The sequence below is a fragment of the Petaurus breviceps genome, unplaced genomic scaffold (assembly GCF_028583685.1).
Source record: "Petaurus breviceps papuanus isolate PSGF00001 unplaced genomic scaffold, PetGlider_PUasm1.0 37, whole genome shotgun sequence".
Classification (NCBI taxonomy): domain Eukaryota; kingdom Metazoa; phylum Chordata; class Mammalia; order Diprotodontia; family Petauridae; genus Petaurus; species Petaurus breviceps.
Window position 1 is genome coordinate 107,124,516 of NW_027186296.1, and position 18,990 is coordinate 107,143,505.

At 38.8% G+C, this 18,990-nt stretch overlaps 2 protein-coding genes across 4 annotated transcripts in view; both read right to left on the reverse strand.

The window, feature by feature from the left end:
* The window catches only part of IDE (insulin degrading enzyme), a 416,199-nt gene that overhangs the window by 231,995 nt on the left and 165,214 nt on the right, over positions 1–18,990 (reverse strand). The gene's annotated exons all lie outside the window — the stretch shown is intronic.
* Positions 8,719–9,600, reverse strand: LOC138168694 (large ribosomal subunit protein eL29-like). Its single transcript, XM_069097584.1, has one exon. The coding sequence runs from the start codon at positions 9,361–9,363 to the stop codon at positions 8,848–8,850; it is 516 nt and encodes a 171-aa protein (XP_068953685.1). The 5' UTR covers positions 9,364–9,600; the 3' UTR covers positions 8,719–8,847.

Genomic DNA, 18,990 nt, shown 5'->3' on the forward strand with positions numbered 1-18,990 from the left:
CACTAAGAGATGACTTTTTTCCCCCTAAGATACTGACAATTCAAGAAGCCGGTCATAGTTGTAGATTTAGAGCTGGAAAGTCTATGGAATCCAACTACCTTCTTTTTCAGATAAAGAAACTGAAGCTCGGTGAAGGTAGTGGTTTGTTCAGGGTCACAAAACACTAAATGCCTAAGGTGAGATTTGTGCCCGGTCATATTTTTTCTGGGAGACCTATGATCCTTCTTGGGTTGTCTCTACACATCCTATATTCGACATTAATATCTTTTACTTGCATGGTTTAACGTTATTGTTTTATTCTTCTAGATTGCCCTTCACTTTTGTGTTTTTGCATTCCCAATCTATTGTTCTCTCTTTTGTTTCTTTAGTGAGGCTTGCCTTTGCAGATTCCAGTTTTTATATTCATTATTTTTGCTGTGCAGGACAGAAATTCTGCCCTTATTATTTTTATTTCCCTTTTGAACCATTCAGAAACACTGTGTTATGATGGTTCTATATTCTCAAATTGTACAGGGTCCTCTATCTCATCAAATGTTAGAGAATTTTCCTTTGATTTACAGTATTTATCCATAGATGCCTAAACTAATTTACTAGATCTGGTGGCCATATTTTCTTCTGTTACTGTTTTTCCTATTGATTTATCTGCGTATGTTCAAAGTCTTAGAGCTTTCTTCTTTCTAAAATCTTTGGCAATTTCACCTTCTCCCCCCCCCCCCTTTATTTTCCTATCACTCACTTTCTGACTCCCCTCTAATTGTGGTTTCCTTGGGTTGTAGATTGCAAAAATTTTTTTAGCATCCTCTCACACTGAGCAGTTCTTGGTTCACCACCTTAGGTCTCTGCCCCAAGTGACTTTTGGATGGTCATAATTGGACTCGGTAGATGTTATGCCCTTTGTCTCAGGCTTGATGGAGTGCTACATACACATAGTGTCTGTGAACACATGTAGTGTCCTATTCTGGTCCCTCTATTTCTTATTTCTTTGGCCTAGCACCAGAAGTTCAGAGTTTTGAAGCACTGAGGCAAACTTCGGCTCATAAGGGGCTGTGGCTGCCTACCTGTCCGTCACAGCTAAGGCAAATTTCTGCAGTTTGGAGCTGCGGTCTCTGAGGTACTGGAAAGAGGGAAGGGGGACTAGGGTGCACAGTGAATTTTCTTATAAGCTTGTGTTCTGCTAGTAAAGCAGAAGCAGGGGAGGGATACTGAGTGAGTAGTATCAATGTCAGTTCATAGGTTTTGGGTTTGTTTTGCTTTTTTATAAACCTTTGGGTTCTGGATATCCACTTAGACCACTGAGATAGCTGAGGTTGCTTCATCTTTAGTGAATAATTTCTGTTTTAGAGAGGACATTGAATCAGAAAAAAATATCCAGTCCTCCATCTTGTTGCTCACATACCCCTAACCTTTATATCCAATATAGCTTGATCTCTGAAGAAGGAAAGTAAGAGTAAAACTTTCTTATTACATGGTCTGGAGTCAGAAGATTTAAGTCTGAATCATTCTTTTGCTAGGGCGGCCTTAGGGTCGTAAGGAAGCTGGTGGTGCAGTGGATAGAGTTTTGGTCCTGGAGTCAGCAAGACCAGAGTTCAAATCCAACTTCAGACACCTTTTAGAGTCATATTTTACAGGTATTGGAGGTGGTTGTGATGGGGTACCTCGGGATCCCTTTCCCCCCATCAGTTGGTGCAGGAGCTCAGTAAATTCCTGCTTTTACTCCACCATCTTCTTCAGATAAGTATCTTAATTGTTTTATCCCGGGCAAGTCACTTAATCTGAGTTTCCTCAATTGTAAAGGGAAGAAAATAACAGCACCTATCTCTCAGGGTTGTTATGAAGATTAAATTTATCTCAAATGAGATAAATATTTATAAAACACTTAGCACAGTGTCTGGCATATAGTAGGTGCTATATAAATGGTTATTCCATTTCCCACCCCCTTTTACCTCCTTCCCCTTATTAGCTCTAAATTATATTAATATATGATCTCAGCAGTGTTGGAATTCTCTCCTCTCACACAAATTTATCTACTCCCCCCCATTCATTCTGTTTTAGATAAACTGTCTAACTTGCCATTTCTCCCTCTCCCATCCAGTCTTTCCCCCATTTCTAGACTGTTCTCCTTCCTCACACCTCAGTCTTATTGAGTGTTAGCTCCCTTCAGTTTACCTAGCACCTCTTTGGACTAGCATTTTATTCTCCCAGGTGCTAAAGTCACCCTTCCAAATACTTTGTGTTTGTTTTGTAGATACCTTTGAATTTCATTTTCTTTAAACCTGTCAATCCCCTCAAAAGAATGTGAGTTCCTTGAGGGCAGGGAATGTTCCATTTGAGGTCTTTGCATCCTTTTCCTCTTTCCCACCCCCAACACCCAATACTCTTTTGTCGGTTCAGTACTTTCAGTCCTGTCTGACTCTTTATGATGCCATTTGGGGCTTTCTTGGCAAAGATACCAGAGTGGTTTGCCATTTCCTTCCCCAGCTCATTTTACAGAAGAAGAAATTGAAGCAAACAGGGTTAAGTGATTCACACAAGGTCACACAGTTTGTAAAGTGTCTGAGGCCCAATTTGAATTCAGGAAGATGAGATTCTAGAATAAATTTAAATGTAGGGATCATCCTCAGGATCATTTAAGCCCTCAGGAATGGGCCTGGAGTCTAAAGCTGACCCAAGGCTAATAAGAGATCTGATAGCCATTTCTCATCCTCCTATACCCTTTGGGGGTAAAAAGCTTGTATTCTTCCTTCTTCATTCATTTATTCCATAAACACTGTTTCAGTAACTACTATGTGTGAGGTACTATCCTGGGAAAGATAGTGACCACTCTTTTGTCTCTTTTCCTGACTCTACATTCTGTCCCTCCCCCACAACTGTCTTTGACCTCTTCATATATAATTCTATCCACTGATGATCTCCTAGATTCTTATGGCTTTATTTAATTATCATCTCTCTATATTTTTGACTTCCAAATCTGTATCTCTAATATACTGCCTCTTCCCAGAATGTCAGTGCCATATTTCTAACCTCCTACTGGACATTTCCCCCTGGATTGCCTGCCAGAATCTCTAATATATAATCTCCAAAACTGAACTGATCATCTTTCCCCAATACTTATTCCTTCCCCTTAACTTCCTTTTTTCTGTTGAGGGTACCACCATGCTCTCAATCACCCAGGCTCAAAATTTTATAGTCATCTTTGACTTCTGCTCAACTCCAATTGGTTGTCAAGACCTGTTGATTCAGCAAGAAGCATTTATTTAAGTGCTAACTATGTACTAGACACTTTGCTAATTTCTGGGGATACAATACCTCTACAATGTCTTTTCATCAATTCCCATCTATCCACTAAAACTGTAACCACTCTCAGCTCCTCACTTCTTCCTTCTTAAGGCTTTTCTAATTGATTTCTGTGCATATTCTACTGTTCTCTAATCCATCCTTCATCCCTACTGCCAAGGCAATCATCCTAATGCCTCATCCTCATTATTTCACTCCTGTAATTGAAGACTTTCAGTCAATCCCCATTGCCTATCAAAGAGACAATATATTTCTGATATTTGCATTCAAGTTAGATGCTTAATAAATGCTTGTTGATTGATATCCAGGGTCACAAAACCTCTGATACTGGCCTGCCCAAGGAAAAGGAGTCCACCTGTGCTAAAGAATGCAAATGTCTTATGAGTAAAGTTTGCTCTAAACAAATTTTTGAAAACTTAATTGACAAAATTTTGGATTAATTTTTTAAAAAACATGACTTTTGAAATCTCTGAATGCCTTGGTTCTCAGTATTATTATTCTTTATTGAATTTATTTCTTGTTAAAATACGTAGTTTTAAGACTTTTTTCAGACAATATTATGTAATTTTTTTAGACTGGGTAGATGGGAGCTACTGGACAGCTGACATGTATTTTGTCTATTCTTTATTATCTTAGTAGTTTCGTGCTATGTACTTACCATAACCAACCTATTGCCTATGAGAAACATGTAAGATAATGTATTTACAGCCACTGATGCAAGTTTATAATGTATTTTTCTACCTTGTTTTATATGGGTGTTATATAGCATTCAAAAAGAAATTTTTTTCCTGATTGAGAAAAGGATATAAAATGCAAAACCCACAATTTTGATAACTGAAAATTGCCAATTGTTCTGCAGTACTTTATTATAATGAGAGTGTTGTCTTTCTTGGGCTTTTAGTTAGCTAGTAAATGAATACATTAGACACATTTGGGTTTTAGTTGAGATTTTACATTGCTTGCATTTTAATTTTTTGATTTTTTGCTGTTTCTATTAACCCATAGCATTATTTTAATAAATGTTATAATACAAAAAAAAAAAGAATACAAATGTCATTGAATTTGTGACAGAGTCACAACTTCTGAGCCCTTTGGTGAATTCTGTGTTTATTATCTCAAGCAGTTTATAGCAGAAATGTCAGATATGAGATTGAGGGGACCCACAACACTCTGGAATATGGCCTGAACTAGATTAAAATGTAACTGGGAAATATATTTTTTAAAGCAATTGGGGTTAAGTAACTTGCTCAAGGTTACACAGCCAGTTATTTCTGGGTGTAGTGCTGAGTATCTGAGACCGGATTTGATCCCCAGGTCATCCCAACACTGGGGCCGTTGCTCTTACTTGCTGAACCACCTGGCTGCCCCTAAGCAATTGGGGCTAAGTAACTTGCTCAAGGTCTGGGAAATATTTAATAAAATAAAATATATATAATAAAATGCAGAAAAATATTGCATTTTAAAACTGCCTAGATGTCATGGATACCATTGGCATTTTGTTGAAGCCAATGCACACCTTCTCAGGATAATGTTAAAAATGTACAAAATAGAATACTTAGAATTGCAATGTCAATATGCTACTCCAAGGTATCCTCAATATGATTCAGTGACCCCAGTTTCTTTTTGAGTTTGATATCACTAGCCTATAGAACAGTCCCAACACACAAGACTTTTTCCAAGGATGGACACAGTAGCTCAGGGGGAAAAAACACCCAAACATAGGGAAATTCAACCAGGTAAACAGACTCTTCAGCTGCATTGCTTGACCATGAAGAAGCTTCATCTGATTCTCTTCCTCTCCTCTTTCTGAAACATGTAATTCAACCACTAGAGTATATATAAACCAGCCCAGACATCAGCCCAGAAATTCAGTGTCTCCTTATTTTGATAAGCTGCTTCTAGGCAGTCTTATAGTAGAAGAGACAGTGATGTCTTGCCAACAGTTGTTGCCTTCTTGCTCTGCAGACCAGCTTTCTTGGCTTCCTAGTTGTGGTCATGTCAAGGAGCTCTTTCAATTTGCCTTCCACCTCCCTTGCACTACGCTAGCCCCTGATTCACCCTCCATTCTCATCCTGCCCCCTCTCCTGTATTAAGCCTTTGCTTACAACATTCCTCCTCATGCTTGTGATGGAATTTCCCCATCTTTATTTCAGGTACCACTTCCTCCATGAAATATTCCCCAATATTCTCCTGCCTGAAGGAAAATGATTTATTAATTTATTTATTTTAGCACTTTGCCTGGACCATTCCATTATGCAAAGTTCCTTGGGTCATGTAGGTGGCAGTGGATAAAATGCAAAGCCTGGAGTCAGGATAACTCATTTTTCTGAGTTCAAATCTGACCTCAGACACATACTAGCTGTGTGACTCTGGGCAAGTCACTTAACTGTATTTGCCTCTGTTTCATTACCTGTAAAATGAGCTGGAGAAGAAAATGGTAAACCATTCCAATATCTTTGCCAAGAAAACTCCACATGGGATCACAAAGAGTCTGACATGACTGAAAAATAACTCAACAAAACTGTCCTTTGTATTATAAGTATTTGTGTCTGTGTTCCCCTTTCTCCATTAGCTTCTTAGCTTCAGGAGAGAAGAAACTAAGTCAGAAGTTCTTACTATTTTTTGTGTCATGGATACCATTCGAATTCTGGTGAAACCAATGTACTTCTCAGGATAATATTTAAAATGCCCTAATTAGAATACTCAGAATTACAAAGGAAGCCAATTACATCAGAAGATGGTACTGAAAATATTAAAAATATTTTTTAAAAATTCATAAACCTGAATAGAGCACCGGCCCTGGAGTCAGGAGGACCTGGGTTCAGATCTGACCTTAGACACTTAACATAAAAACTAGCCATGTGACCATGGGCAAATCACTTAACCCCAATTGCCCTCCAGAAAGGAAAAAAAAAAGTTCATAAATGCCAGGTTAAGAACTATCTTTAGATGACTGCTGGTGCATTCTATATATAGACCCTTAATAAATATTTGCTGAATTTAAATTTGAATTTTAAGTTAAACAAGCCATGTTTGTTCTCTGTGCTCCAGAAGTTTACTACCTCATGGGGGAAATAAAACATATACACAAATAATTATAATATAGAATGGGTCCCCCAAAGAGGCTTGAACAAGATACTATGAGAGCTCATGGAAGGAAGTGATTACACTTCCAAGGAGGAGTACCCGGTAAGCAAGTCTTCAAGGAGGAGCATTTGAGCTGCATCTTATAGGTAAGGAGGAGTTTGATGTCTTGGACTGAGTGTAGATAGCAATTGTTTCTACTCTGGCCAGAAATTCTGGGTCTTCCTCTTCCAGATGGATTCTTTAGTGAAATCAAATGGGGCCATCTTTTGCCTCAATTCTTACCTAGCCTCTAATCACTGAATGGGTGTTGCCTCAGACAAACTGAGACCTGGGAAAAGAACTTAGCCTAAAAAAGATAAAGTCCCCCACTATATCTGGGCCGTTGCTAAGTCATCCTGAGTCGTGTCTTGCCAATGGACTCCACTGACCCTGGAGGAGAGAGTGAGGTTGAAGACTTTGTACAACTTTATCTCACTTAAATTCAATTTTCTATCAACTCCAGACTTCGATCCCCTGAAGCCAAAGGCAAACAACAACAATGTAGATAAGGAAGGGCTTTATAAGGAGGGGGGAGTAACAAACGTTTAGAGGAAGGAGAAAATAATAATAACTAACATTTACATAACACCTGAAGATTTGCAGATTTGAAGATGGCGACAGTCTTAGCCAGTCTTAAACTTTTTAGTGGCTATTTTTACTACTAATAGCTATTAAAGTATTATTAGTTTAATAGCTTAAAACAACACTAAAACTTTTTGGGAAAAAAATTATATTGTTTCATTTGATGCTAACAACAACTCTGTGAGATAGATGATATTTTAATTTTCATTTTACAAATGTAGAAACTGAGACACAGAGAGAGTAAATGGCCTTCACAGGGTTATATGGACAGAGTCTCATGCAGGATTCAAAGTCGAGTCTTTAAGGCACAGAGGGCGTTATGAATATGACAAATGAGATACTTGAAGGTAGAGTCTATGACCAGGAACAGCGTGAGATAATACTGGAAAGTCATGTGGGAACCTGTTTGTGGAAGGTCTTGAAAGTCAGACTGATGAGTTCCAACTTTACTCGGTAGACAGTAGGGAATCCCTGAGTGGAGGCAGATGGGTGATGTAATGGTTTAGAGTACTAAGACTAGGCCTGAAGTCAGGAAGACCTGAGTTCAAATATGACTTCAGATGCCAACTTCGTTATCCTGGGGGAGTCATTTAACCTCTATTTGCCCTAATCCACTCAAGAAGGAAAAGGCAAACCACTCCAGCATCTTTGCCAAGAAAATCCCATGGTCAGCACTGGTGTGTCATGGTCCACAGGATCATGAAGAGTCAGACTCCATTGAACAACAATGACAAGGGAACCCCTGAAAGTTTTCTGACGTGTTAAGTGACTTGACCAGGAATAAATATTTAAAATATTAATAGAGGATGAAAAATAAATAATATAAAATATCTGTTTACAAAGTGCTTTCATAATAACCCCATGAGATAGGTAGGGCAAGTATTTTCCTTATTTTACTGGTGAGGAAACTGAGGCTGAGCCCATGGCCACAGGGCTAGTGAGCATCTTAGCCAAAGTTTTGGAATGCAAATCCAGAGCATTTCTGTAATACCACCCTGACTCCAAGGAATTCTCACTCCTCCCTTGTTTCCTGGAATCTCTGGCTTCCTTCATTGCACAGCTCACGTGCCATTTCCTACACTAGGCCCGAGCTCTCCTCTCCCCAGTCTCCCAGGTCATTAGCATTCTACTCCTCTTGAAATGACTTTTTATTAATTTGCACATACTTTGCATTTACCCATTTATGTGCATGCTGGGTAGAATGTAAGCTACAGGAGGGCAGGCATTTCTGTTTTTGTCTCCCTTGGGAGAGCCTAGCTTTGCACATAGCAGTCCTTTAATAAGTGTTTGTTGAATGGAGAATAAAGAGGAGATGGATGTGTCTCCAAAAGCCACTAACTATTGGGCATTAATTTTTAGTGACATCAGGGGTGTCCCTTCAAGACCAGGTTTTGAGACCGCTCTTGGCACAGAGGGGACACTGCTTTTCCTGAGAGCAAACAATCTGCTTCCCTGCTGAAGTTGTGGCTAACCCTGCAAGCAAAACTTCCAGAGAAGTTCAAAGTTGGACATAAGCCTCTCCTTCTGGCCTGGAATTGCAGCTTCTGATTTTCTGGCTCCTTACTTCCCAGGTCAGCCTGATTTTGAAAAGCAGCCCTAGGGGATTGAGAGCAGGCTGGCCCAGAAGGAAGGGACCAAGCATATTGGAACTCACCAATTACCAAGATACCTACCCAACTGACCTAGTTTACTGTTTGGCCCACACTTGTAATTTCTCTTTTTTTAATTTTTTTTTAAATTTATGACTCACCATTTTCTTTATTTGTACAAAATAGTGAATATCATACCCTGGCTGGGAAAAAAAGGGAGTTTTAGCTTTAAACAAGTCCTTCTGTTCTGAAGCATCTATTTTGAAGGCTTGGGACCAGCAGCTTTAGCCCTAGTGTCTTTGGGTTTGGACTCGGCAGGCTTAGCAGCCTTAGAATCAGACTTGACTGCCTTGAGATCGGACTTGGCTGTGTTGGGATCAGACTTGGCAACCTTGGGGTCAGATTTGGTGGCCATAGCATCAGATTTGGTGGCCTTGGGGCCAGATTTGGTAGCCTTGGGATCTGACTTACTGACCTTGGCAGCAGAATTGGCAGCCTTGGGGTCAGTGGGCTTGGTAGACTTGGGGTCAGTGGTTCTGGCAACCTTAGAGTCAGGCTTTGTGATCCTGGAGCCTGGACGTTTGATGCTGATCCTAGGACCTGGACGCTTGGTAGCCATCTTGTGGCCAGCACGCCGGGTGCTGGCCTTGGGGATCTTGTGCCTGAGAAGCTTGGCTTTGGAGGCCTTGGTGCTCAGGGCCTTGATGGATTTGGTGTTGTTGGCCTGCATCTTCTTCAGCCCCTTCTTATTGTGTTTCTTGGCAAAGCGCATGTTTCTCAGAAACTTGGGGTCAACTCCTTTCAGAGACTCATATCTCTGTGACCTAGGTTTTTTGATGCCATTTCTGTGCCATTTTCATGATCGGTTGTGAGTGGTATGGTTCTTAGACTTAGCCATCTTTACACCGCAGCCTGCTCTAACAGGCACTCCACCGACCGGAAGAGGCCAAAGGGAGAGAGAAAGAAGCCCACACTTGTAATTTCTTCAGTCTCAGGGACCTTCTGTTTTGAAAACATCCACCTCTCTCGAAGATCAGCAAATGGTCCGTAGATCAATTAATGGCTTCAGAGCTAGGGTCCTAATGCTTTTTTTTTTGTCATGGATGCCTCTGGTGGTCTGGTAAAGCCTAGGAGACCCTGCTCAGAATAATTTTTTTTTTGAGGGGGGAAGGTAAGGGAATTGCAGTTAAATGACTTGCCCAAGGTCACACAGCTAGTTTTGTGTGTGTGTGTGTGTGTGTGTGTGTGTGTGTGTGTGTTAAGTGTCTGAGGTCATATTTGAACTCAGGTCCTCCTGACTCCAGGGCTGGTGCTCTATTCCCTTTGCCACCTAGCCACCCCCAGAATAATGTTTTTAAATGCATAAAATAAAATAGATAGGATTACAAGGGAAAATAATTATATTGAAATGGTTAACAAAATATTAAAAAGAAAGCTAATGGGCTCCGAGCTAAGAACTCCTGCCTTAGGGAATTTTCTGAGGAACTGAGAAGTGATTTCTCCATGGTTAGATAGCCAGTGTGTATCTGAGGCATGATTTGAACCCAAGTTCAGGGCTTCTTAAACTTTCACTCTTGACCCCTTCAGCACTTCTTAAACTGTGGGTGGACACCCCATGGGGTCTGAATGGGCCCATCATCCACTATGCCATACTGCCTTTCCCTCTCCTTATAATATCTTGAGTGCTCATAAAAACTTTATCTTTTATCTTAAGGAAGTTCTCCATGGGGAAATTTTATAAATAGGAAATCTGACTCACAGAATGATTAAGGAGTTTGACCCAAGGCCACACAGTTAATTAGTGTCAAAATCAGTATTATAGTCCAAGCAAGGTGTATGTATATTAAACACTTACCTAGACGTGATATGAGAGGTGTCAAAAGAGAGGTGTTCCCTAAATATTCCCCTTATCTTTCTGTCTCTGGTATTAAAAGGCATAGTATTGAGAAGATCCTTGAAAAAATGGGAACATGTGAGTGGGGGAGGGTTAATGCCTTAAACCATGAACATAAATAACACATTGGCTAACCTATTAATCTGTGGAATTAATCAGCTGTCCCTTTAGAAGATAAGAGGGAAGGAGATAAAGAATAGGAAAGATTTGCTTGCTAGTGGGAGTTGGGGAAAGAATACCTCTAGATTCATGAGGAACTATTATAGGAAGAATGACCTAGGGAGGGGACCTGAACCCTCAGAGACTTGGTATGATTTGAGTCAGAGGGTAGGGAAGGGAGACTCAGAAACAATATGTTTACTTAAGGCTTTGTCTGGGACTGGGTGTGAGTCCAAATCTTTGATGGTCAAGTTTTACACTCTTGACAACAAAACCAGACTGTGCTGGAGTCAGTTTAGGCCAGCTCCAGAAAACTAATTGTTAAATTTTCATTGTGAGCATTTATACTTCAAAAATCAGCAAATGTTATAAAGTAGGGCTTGATTTATTGCTTTGTTGATTGTCTAGACTTAAGAAAGCAGTGGAGAAAATGTTAATAAATACAGATTTAAACTTAAAAGCGTGTCCTGCCTACATTGTTTTTCCTTGGAAAGCCTCTTGTGGAATATTTGCCAGCACACTGCTGTACAAAAAAAAAAAAAAAAAGGAAAAAGTCAGCCAGTTTGGGTCATTTTATCTACTTGATGCCAAACAACTGGTTTCACTGATTTTTTTTTCACTGAAAGTTGTCTAGCTATTTCATCTTTTCAATCAAACGAGTTAGTTCACTCACTCAACATATGTCTATTAAACACCTTTTCTGTGTAATGAATACTTTTTGAATGCTGGGGAAAATACCACAGTGAGACATGGTCCCCATCCTCAAAGACTTTACAATCTAGTTAGGGAAATAAGACATACATGGATTTATTTTGGCTGGAGAAGTCTGTACCTATGATTTCTTGAGTTTAGGACACCTCCAGTGAGGAAATTCCCTCTACCAGCATCAGATTTATAACTCTTCTATGATTTGTAGTTTAAGAGAATTATCTGAGGGGACTCAGAAAAAAATCATATAATAAAAACTATAGAGGGCTTATGGGAAAAATGAAGTTAGGGGCACCATACCCCAAAAATGTTGTCAGTGACACATAAAAAGAAATACACACTTAATAAAAATGGTAGCACAGTTTAATACATGCTAAACATTTAATAAATAAATAAATATTATAATAAATAGTGGCAGTGTCTACAACCTCCAGGATGCTACTCAATCCATACCTTGGTTCCTACACAGTTGGTGCTTTTAAAATCTATCAGAGATTTAGTCAAATCAGATTGTTGAAATGACCCATCAATTAACGGAATAGACCTGGTAGCTTCATGTAGACATGGCCCTAATCTTTGAAGATAATTTTTTAAAAATTAGAACAAGGATGAAAATCCAACCCTATATCTAAAAGGAGAGATTTAATTTTGAGTCATAAATCTGAGATCAAATTGCCTCAAATTTTATTTTAATCAATAATTGATATGGCAAATGATGTTTTTCTAGTATTATAGGAAAATTTGAGGTTACATTGGGGTCTTTGCTTCTTCACTGACCCTAGCCCAATTCATTAACCTTTTCTGGCCACTTGTGAGTTTTAAGGAAGCTCATAACCTTAAAAAAAAAACAACCAAAAAATGATAGTCTTTTCTTCCATTTCTGTCACTTCACTAGGATTCTTCATTCCCCACCCCAACATAGAACCATCCCTTGTAACAAAGAATTACATATGAGAAAAACAAATTAATACTTGTCTAGGTATGAAACTGTATGCCTCATTCTTTACATGTAGTTCACCACTTCCCTGAGGGGACAGAGGAATGTTTCACCTTTGAAGTCAAAATAGATCATTTTGGTGATTAGAGTTTTGGTGTCTTTCAGTTTTATTTTCTTTGTATTATTGTGGTCAATGTGTAAATTATTCTGTTTCTGCTGACTTTGCTCTATATCAGTTCATGCAAGTCTTCTCAAGTTTTCTGAATATTTTAAATTTGTTGTTTCTTGTGGAACAACAATATTTTGTTTACATTCATAATGATGGTTTGTTCAATCAATGGCACCCACTTTGTTTTTTGTTCCCATAAGAATATTGCTATGACTATTTGAATATATATGTATATAATATATATATGTGTGTGTTACACACATTTAAACACATATATAGGTAGCAAACACCCATCTTTAAAAATTATTTTATTTTTAGCATTCCAATTACATATAAAAAACTTTTAACCTTTGTTTTTACAATTTTGAGTTTCAAATTCTCTCCTCACCTACTTCTCCTTCCCCTTCATTGAGAAGACAAGCAACTTGATATAGTTTATACATGTTCAGTCATTGAAGTAATTTTCTTTAAATGTTGAATTCTGAGATTTCTCCATCCCTCCAGTACCACTCCCTACCTATTGAGAAGGCAAGCAAAATGAATCAAATATAGGTGTGAAATCATGCAAAATATTTCTATAGTAACCATGTTGCAGAAAAAAAGGCAAGAAAAAATAAAGTGACAAAAATTGTATATCAATTTGTACTTAGAGTTCATCAGTTTTCTTTCTCTGGAAGTGGACAGCATTTTTCTTCCTGAATCCTTTGGAATAATCTTGGATCATTGTAGTGATCAGTTGATACAACATTGTTGCTACTGTGCAGTTTTCCTGATTCTCACATCACTCTGCATCAATTCATATATGTCTTCCCAGGTTTTTCTGGTCATAATTTATAGCACAACAGTATTCTATCACAATCATATGCTAGAATTTGTTCAGCTATCCCCCAAGTGATGGGCATCCTCTCAATGTCCAATTCTTCGCCACCACAAAAAGAGCAGCTATAAATATTTTTATACATATTTTTGTACTTACAGGTCCTTTTCCTTTTTCTTTTATCTCTTTGGGATACAGACCTCAAAAAATATTTATTAAGAGGCTTCTAGGTGTCTAGCACTGTGCTAAGAGCTGGGGATACAAAAAAGGAAAAAATCCTTGCCCTCAAGGAGCTTCCAATCTAATGGGGGAGAAAATATGAAAACAAATATATACTAAGCAAGCTATATATAGGATATATAAGAAATAATTAACAGAGGAAAGGCAGTAGAATTAAGAGGGGTTTGGGAAGGCTAGAGGCTTATTTCACCTGGTTTTGTCACACATAGAAAGATGAGATTTTAAGTTGGGACTTAAAGGAAGTCATGTGTGTATATGTGTATGTAGTATGGTGTATCTCTAGCATTATACACACACACAGAGTATTTTAGATACTCTACTATACTACATTCTTTCCCTCTGTTTATATGCCTAGTAATGGTTTTCTTGGGTCAAAGAATATGTACAATTTAATGACTTTTCTAGTATAATTCCAAACTATTTTCCAGAATGGTCAGACCCAGTTCACACTTTTACCAACAGTACATCAATGTGTCTCTTTCCACAGCCCTTCCAACATTTACCATTTTCACCTGTTGTCATTTTCATCTTACTAATCTGAAAGGTATAAGATGAAATCTCATTTTTCTTATCATTAGAGATTTGGAGTGTTCTTTTATATGTTGAATGTCTTTCCCAAAGGACACACATCTAATTACTCTGCAAATATCAACTGTGAATCCAGAAGTATAGCACTATTTTATTGTTAATTACACAAAAATGATATGGTACCCCTTTCTGCAAGTCTACTGCCTTTCTGCCGGAAAGAGTATTTATCCAAACAATCAGGGATATTAGCCATTCACTGGCAAGCCAAGTGTGGGCAAATAGGCTTTGCAATTCCATATTGGCAGCTCCTAGAAATGCTGGGTTATAAATAAGCACACTTCTCCAAGTGTGGATTTTCTCATGTGTTTGCTGATACATTTGCAACATCATGTACAGTTTTGAATGTTAGGCATTAATTTGAGCTGAGCACTGGAGCATCAATAAAAGCTACATTTTGTTCCTTTTAATGAAGCTGTCAGATACAGATTTAATGAAAAACTAAACATTTGGCTTGATGTGCTCAACTGCAATAAATGAACCAGCATTTGTCGTTTTTGGGGGAAAAAACAACTAGTGGCTTGATGGCTCATTTCACATGGTTTTGTCAGACATAGATAGAAAGCTGATAAACAGTCCATTTGTTCTATTATCGAGGTGCCCAGTCACACTATCAGAGTCAAGGATCAGTTGCCATTTCCTTTATAAACCTTGTGGTGAGTTTTGGACATTAGACGAAGCAGCAGTCCGTGTGACTTTCAGCGTTAACAAGAGAAAAGAGTCACCGTACAGTTCCAAGGGAGTCTGCGGATTGGGGCAGAAGGGCCAGGATTTTTGCACCTGTAGATTCAGTTGGTGAAAGCGCTCAGAGAAAAAAACTTGAGTAGTTTCAAAGCCCTGTGTTCAAATCCTACTACCTCTGCTGCTTACTAGCTAGACTTTGGTCTTGCCACTAGACTTAGGATGTCTCAGTGAAGCTGACAATTTTGTGCAACTCTGCCCTCACTTAAATCCAGTTCTCACACAAGTCAAGACTTCCCCACCATGACATCATTGGTCCTCTTTGAAAACAAAGGACAAATAACAGCAACAATACACTAGTAAATTAAGTGTCAAGTCACTTAATCTGAATCACACTTTTCTAATGTAGATTTTTGACTGATCTTGCTCTAGGGTAAACCAGAAAAATCACCTGTTTTTAGTGCTAGGAGAAACTCTCTAACTTCGCAGGCAAGATTGTGGAAGGAGTGTTTATTAAGGAGTGAAGTATAGGCATCTTCACCACCACCCCCATCCCCCACCTCACCCCCGAAATGTACTGTTCTTAAAGAGATATTTACTGGATAGCGTTCCAACTTCATTGCTAGACACAGTCATTAACTTTTAAAAATAAAAAGGGTGGGGTAGCTAGGTGTCGAAGTGCATAGAGCCCCAGCTCTGGAGTCAAGAAGACCTGAGTTCAAATTTGACTTCAGAGACTTACTAGTTGTGTAACCCTGATAGCCTCCAAAAAATAAAAAGGGTTAGGGGATGATAAAAGTCTCTTTTTGGAGATTGGTTCTGAAACTTCTAGCAGATCTCATGGTCCAAACCTAGACCTGAAGAGACTAAATAGAGAACATAAAGTTTGGGGTCACAGTACCTGGATTTATATCCTATCACTGATATTACCCTGTGTGACCTTGGGCAAGTCACTTAGCTTCTCTGGCCTTAATTTTCTTATCTTTAAAATGTAGGGGTGGGACTAAATGGCTTTTAGGGTTCCTTCCAACTCTAAATCTGTGAGCCCACTGTCTTTATCACTATTTAAGCACTTCGTGAGAGATCTATCTGCCTGGACTTGATTCTGTAGCTAATTGACCCTGTAATGAGAGTAAGTAGCTTAACTGTTGTGTGTCTCCATTTTCTCATCTATAAAATGGGGATCATAAAACTTAGCTTTTCCTCCATTCTTGTGATGCTATGAGGTGAAATCAGTGACACTCATTTACCATGAGTGAACTTTCATGGCACACACAGCCCAGAAACATTCTGAGAAGAATTTTGGATGACAGACAATTGTTCTTCCGTGCTGGTAGCAGAGCAAGGGTGTTTCTCCCATTGGGGGGCGACATCTCAGCCGATTCTCAGGAAGGGAGGAGGTGTGGTGGCAGGTTTTTTCTTTTTCTTTCCCTCCTGTCATCTGGACTGTTAGTTTCTTGGGATGATTCATTCTTCATCCTTAGACCATGAAGGTTATAGATCAGGAGTTCCCATCAATCACACAAAAACTAAACATCTATTGGGCATCTCTTTTGGGAAAGTCTGGTCCTTATCTTCAAGGAGTTTATAATCTTGTAGGGCAGACAGAATATAATGAGAGTACATATAAAAACCCCCAAATCTTGACGGTACAAAGTAGCACATGTTAATTTCTTTTAGAGTGGTTCAGACAGGAAGTGCACTGGGAGTTCAAAGGAGGTAGAGATAACTGTGGCCAGAGGTGGCTGGGGAAGGTTCCTTGAAGAATGGGTAGGAGGTATACAGGCAAGAAGACTGGGGAGGATGTTCAATGCAAAGGATATAAGCAGAGCAAGAAGGTCAGAATACATGAGATATCAGAAGGTCAATATGGCTGGAATAGAATATTTGTGTGGAGAGTGTGGGAGGTAAGTCTGGGAAGGGAAGCAGGGACCGACTTGGCATATCTTGCATAGCCAATTAACTGGGGAGTCATTTACAATTTTTGAGTGAGGGTATTGAGGGTACTTGAGTGAGAGCATTGCCTTTGGAATCAGAGGTCTTGGATTCAAATATCACCTCTGACACTTTTACTTGTGTGACCTTGGGCGAATAACTCAATTTCCTTGAGGCTTCAATTCCTTCATTTGCAAAATGGGAGTGTTGGACTAGATGCCCTCAGAAGTCTCTACCAGATAGTTGTTTGTTTGTTTTTTGCTTTTCTTTTGGAGGGCAATTGGGGTTAAGTGACTTGCCCAAAGTCACATGGCTAGTGTGTCAAGTGTCTGAGTCTGGATTTGAACTCAGGTCCTCCTGACTCCGGGGCCGGTGCTCTATGCACTTCGCCACCTAGCTGCCCCGATGTTTGACCCTATGACGTGGAGACAATTGTATTTTAGGAATCTAAAATATCGTCGGGCTGACTGTCTATGGGGAGGATGGATAGGGCAGGGAGACCAGTTAGGAAACTATATGTATATATAGACACCAAACAAAAGGTGGTAGGAGTCTGGACTCATCACTAATCCTAAAGAGTTTTATTTTTTAAATATATGTTTTATTGATCCTTCTTTTCTTTAGATCACAATCATTTATTTCTTACCCATCTAGATTGCATTTTCCCTTGTGACAAAAAAAAATTAGGCAAAAACATCTGATTCGGTGTTTGACAATATTTATAAATATTTTGCTTTAAGCTCTTTTTCTGGTTGCAAAGAACTGGAAATCAAGGGGATGCCCATCAACTGGGGAATGGCTGAACAAGTTGTGGTATATGAATGTAATGGAATACTACTGTGCTATAAGAAATGAGTAGACCGACTTCATAATAACCTGGAGAGACTTATATAAACTGATGCTGAGCGAGACAAGCAGAACCAGGAGAAATCTGTATACAATCACAGACACAACATATGTGTGACAACTAACTTCAATAGACTGGGCTCCTCTCAGCAATGTAGGTTATAAGACAATGCCAAAAGACTCATGATCGAAAGAGACATCCACATCCAGAGAAAGAGCTGCGGAGTCTGAACGCAGATAGAAACAAACTACTTGCTCTGTTTCTTTTTCTTACTTTCTTTTGTTTCCTCTTTCCCACTGATCATTCCATCAGTTATAATCCTTCTTTCCACCTGACTAATGATTAATGTGAAGATATTTGTAGACCCTATATTTTCGTATATGCCACCACGATGGGGGTGGGAGCGTAGGCAAGGGAAGGAGAGAAAATTTGAAACTCAAGGGACTGTGGAACTGAATGTTGTAAACTAAAGGTAAATAAATAAACAAATAAATAAATAAATATATTGCTTTAGTAGGATGCTTCTCTGCTGTGAAGGAAGGAGGAGGAGGTATGTAATCTCTTCTCTGAGACCTTCTTTGGTTTTTTTCCCCATTCCTCAGATTTCAGTTTCCCTTTATTGGTCTTTACACTTACATTGTCAAAATTTTTGTTCATACCATTTTCTTAGTTCTGCATACTTTGCTCTGCATCAGTTCATACAATCTTCCTGCATTTCTTTGAATTCCTCATTTTCATCATTTCTTACTACTACATAGAAACACACCCTTACATTCTTATGCCATAAGTCCTTCAGTCATTCATTCCCCAATTGATAGGCATTCATTCATTTTGTTTCCAGTTCTTTACTACCACAAAAAATGCTACTATGAATATTTTGGTGTTTATATTGGTCCTTTGCTTCTACCTTTTTTACTTTCTTGGGGGTACAAAGCTGGTAATGGGACACATGATACTCATAGATCACTCAGTTTTCTTGCATAATTCCATGTTGAAATTCAGAACTGTCTGCCCTCTCCAGAGTTCCATCACCAATGTGCCTTTCTTTGGATGGCCTCTTCAACATCGACTCTTTGAATCTTTTTTTTTTCATCTTTGCCAATTTGCATGAAGCCAAGTGAAAACTCAGTGTTGTTTTAATGTGTATATCTCTTCCTCTTAGTGATGTTTTCATGTTGTCACTGATCTCTTTTAGCCCCGAATTAGCTCATCCTTGTTTGTTTCTTTGACCTTGTTTCCAACTTCCCTCAGATGTCTTGCCTGTGTTTGTTTTTTAAAGTAAAAATATTTTTTATTCCGTTCTGGTGTGAATTTCCCTTGAAATAACAATAGCTTATTTTTATGTATATAGTACCTTATGATTTAAATAGCACTTTACCTACATTATTTGGTAATCTACAATAACTACTTATCTACATTTCATCTAC